At 47.0% G+C, this 3,635-nt stretch overlaps 1 protein-coding gene across 1 annotated transcript; it reads right to left on the minus strand.

Moving 5' to 3' along the window:
• Positions 1–2,067: 2,067 nt before the first annotated feature.
• Positions 2,068–3,459, minus strand: N7503_001417 (Transferase; the record flags this gene model as incomplete). Its single annotated transcript, XM_057060964.1, has 1 exon — positions 2,068–3,459. One exon carries the CDS (start codon positions 3,457–3,459, stop codon positions 2,068–2,070), a length of 1,392 nt encoding a protein of 463 aa, XP_056924926.1.
• Positions 3,460–3,635: the final 176 nt, after the last annotated feature.

A 3,635-nucleotide genomic window follows, 5' to 3' on the forward strand; every position in this document is an offset into this window, starting at 1 on the left:
GACGGCCGATTATGATAAGGAATGACTAGTGTAAGATTGAAACAGAAACGAGAGAGAGGAGCAGTGCCAAAAGAGTGTATGCAATCCGCTGAATATTACTTGCAGGGCCACTCGACGATCTTATACTCCTCCCCATGCCGGTAATCCCTATCTCTCCCGCTAGAGTTTGCTAAAGAATCATTTCCCGGAAACCAATGCCGACCGAAATATTGAACCTCATAGGTGGGACTCTCTAAATTTACCTACTCGGCAAAGGTTCTACCGAACAGGATGCATGTTGTTCGGGCCGAATGGAGTTTTTGTGCTTGGCGTGTCCAAATCGAAGCTTTGGAAGCCGAATGGCCCCGAAAAGACCGGAGTCGAGACACGAATACGGTATAAACTCTATAGATTAGAACAGTGGGTCGGTAGTTTTGGACCGGGTTCACTTCCCTGGCAGATTGATGATTTGAACCAATGGCAAGGACATCTTGACAAATTACTTCCAGGCTACAGCCACACTATAATTTCAATGGCGGCTCACTGGGCTGTTTGGCACTAGTAAAACCCCTGACAAAGCCTTGTTTTACGTAATTTTCGTCAGGACGGATAGTCCAGGGTTCGATGCTATACGATCACCAGGTAGGAAAGATTGCCTCGATTGTGAATGATGATCTCATGCTGCGAAGCGCTATCATCCTCGTGCGGCTAGACTTGAACAATCTGCGTGTAAATAAATTCTTTGTGACTTGGAAAACGGGGTGTGGTCAGGGTCTTGTACCTGAACAGACCCACTCGAGCCCACTCGTTCTCGATCTCGGCTGTCTGCCGTGCTTACTTGGCACCAACTGCCGGCGATACTTCGCTGAATCTTGTTAGTGGCGTCCGGGATATCCGAACAGCTTGAATCCAGAGGAAGGTGCCGAGGGAACAGGTAAGCGCACTTTCGCGTAGCTACTATGCTCAGAGAAGCTTAAATGTAGCTTGAAACCTAAGCTTTATGATTGGTTCTTGTGGGTCGACATGGAAACCAAGGGCAATACCAAGTTTCACTGAAGAGTCAAGCTGTTTTCTTCTAGCAAAATTTTCTTATTATCTTTCAGATCCCATCAATTTTGAGGGTGACTAGGTCATTTATAGAGTCGTGGGAGGTGACAAAGGGAAAAAATATTATAGTTCGACGGAGCTGCAACCAACCTTGGGTTGTATCCATTCTGCCGCAACTCACCGAGTAATCAAAAGTTGTGTGGGAATAGCTTCAACTGCACCGAAGATGAGCCGTGACTGTTGTTCTTTATGATACTGAAACTCTGAATTAATTGAATGCGAGTACATCTGGGGTCTAGAACATCCAAATATAGTCAGTCAGGTCTCCGAGAACAGCAAGGATCATACCTTAAGGGGGCACCAAGGGGGGGGGGGGCTGCTCCAAGGGAATCTGCCACTGGGCAAACTTCCCATATCATTGACATCGTATACCGTAGGTCCCGTCTGGCTAATCTACAATACATCGTTACATGGCAAGCGGCAGGTCTAGGCCAATTCGGGTTAATCGATATGATGCACATTCGTGCTGAATAATGAGCAGATTGGAAGCTTTCTTAGGCATTTCTAAAGCTTGCAATTTACTCTGTATTGATACAAACTTCTATGATTTCTCTTCCTTGAACCTTGTAGAATGGTAAGTGCGAAATGATAGTTGAGGTTCCAAGGGCACGGACTAGAGATATATACTTCCACGCATAAGTAATGGAAAAGTCTGGGGATGCTATGCATGGTCGAAACATTTGGCTGTCAAAGCGCCAATCTGAATTATTTCAATAGCTGGTCCAAAATTAGAAGGCTAAAAGTTTGTACGGAGACATGGATATGAGCATGAGCTCCTCATACCAAGGAAAATCTAAATCGTATAGGAGTCCATGGAAGTTCTCGGGCTGACCGAAGAAAATTCAAACAGTTACCTCAGATATGTATGAGTACGGAGAGCAAACTCACACTGTCAACTGTTATGCGCTATTTACGTGAATAACCAGTAGAATTGTAGACAGGGTGATAAATATAGTTCCACGGAGTCCTGGCAATTAAGATCTACCAAGCAACACCATACTTGTTGAGCAAAGGATCGCTCAACAGTCTGTCCAAGCAGTTTGACTCCACTCCAACGAGAACCTCCATACCACCATTAGGCAGCTGTGGGAGAACAAGTTGAGCGCCATTAATGACACCAACATGGGGAAGTCGCACCGCCTCGATTTTATTGCCCAAGATAGGCCCCCACTCAATACCATACAGCTCAAAGCCCAGCCATGAACTCTGGCAGCAGTTGTTACCCGGAACATCGAGGAAAGCAGTAGCGACAAAACGATCGACATCGTTAATAGAGTCCACCAAGGTTACTAGATCATCAGTGAATTGATCATCGACGCGATTAAGGGTCTTGCGAATTAACACAGCCAAATCAGCGATGTTGAGCGAGTCGAGCATTTCACGAATAGATACCGAAGGCGCAAACCACTCTAGAAAGCAGCCTAGGGTACTGGGGTGAATGCGAGGACTAGTACGCAGGCGACCGTCCAAGGCAATGTTGAAAACAGAGACAGGTTCACCTTGCAATTCCTCGATGGGATGCTGCACTGCCATGACGGTACGCCAGAGTAAAGCCGAGAGAGCGTCGTTGGTCGAAATCCACTTCTGATCGGTTGGCTGAGTAGCATTGGCCGGAGAAGCATCAGCTTTTAGTGCAGCGAGAGACTCTGGAGAGAAGTAGTAGATCTGGCCACGATGGTTGGTAGAAGTCATTTTAGGCGGCATTCCAGGGGGCGTGAAAGGCAGAAGTGTAAATTCAGGATGATTCTCAAGTCTGCCTTGGTTGCGGCCAGAGGGCTTCATGACCTGCTCACGGCCTGTCCAGATGGCCTCTGGAAGATTAAGAGGGCTTGTGTAGTCCCCTTGTGCGCGTCGGCAACCCTCTGCCCAGATCTTTGTCCAGACACAGAAGGATGTGCCATCGCCTGCCAAATGCAGGATGCTCCAATTGAGAATAAGACCACCGCGAATAAAATTGGCCTGGACCTGTGCAATTGGCAGCCGGTCACCAGGTTGAGGCCAGATGTCGCGACAACAAAAGATGTCAGCATCAAAGGAAGCGACGGGAAAATGCCTTTCTTTCAACTCTGCGTATGTTGGTACGTATGAACCACGGAGATCCTTGCTGATGAATGCCTTTTCGCCATCATATCGCTTAACGTATTTCAAAACTCCAGCTTGCTTGGATTCAGTATCGGGAACGGCTTCGCATGCGACCTCGGGCAATCTTGCACAGAGAGCATCATATCCAGCTTGGAGGACGCGAGTAACTTCAGTCATGTCATAGTTCTCTTTTAGCTGGAAAGGGAATATGTATCTTAAATATCCTTTGGGCCCAATACGCTCAAGAGCTGTGAGCTGAGGGAGTCCCTGGTCGATAGCAATGGAGCCCATAATGACTGAGTTGATCTGCTAAGCTGCAGATATTGTGGGGTAATGAGGTAACAAATAAGTTCAAGATAATTAGAGACGTGAAGAGGGAGATTATCTGCCTAAAGTGCGAAATTCATTCTCGGAAACATTCTCTTTATGGCCTTTGGCCTAGTGACAACCTAGACTTGCGCGGTCCA

This window comes from Penicillium pulvis, assembly GCF_028828015.1.
Source record: "Penicillium pulvis strain IBT 33274 chromosome Unknown contig_12_segment0_segment0, whole genome shotgun sequence".
NCBI lineage: Eukaryota > Fungi > Ascomycota > Eurotiomycetes > Eurotiales > Aspergillaceae > Penicillium > Penicillium pulvis.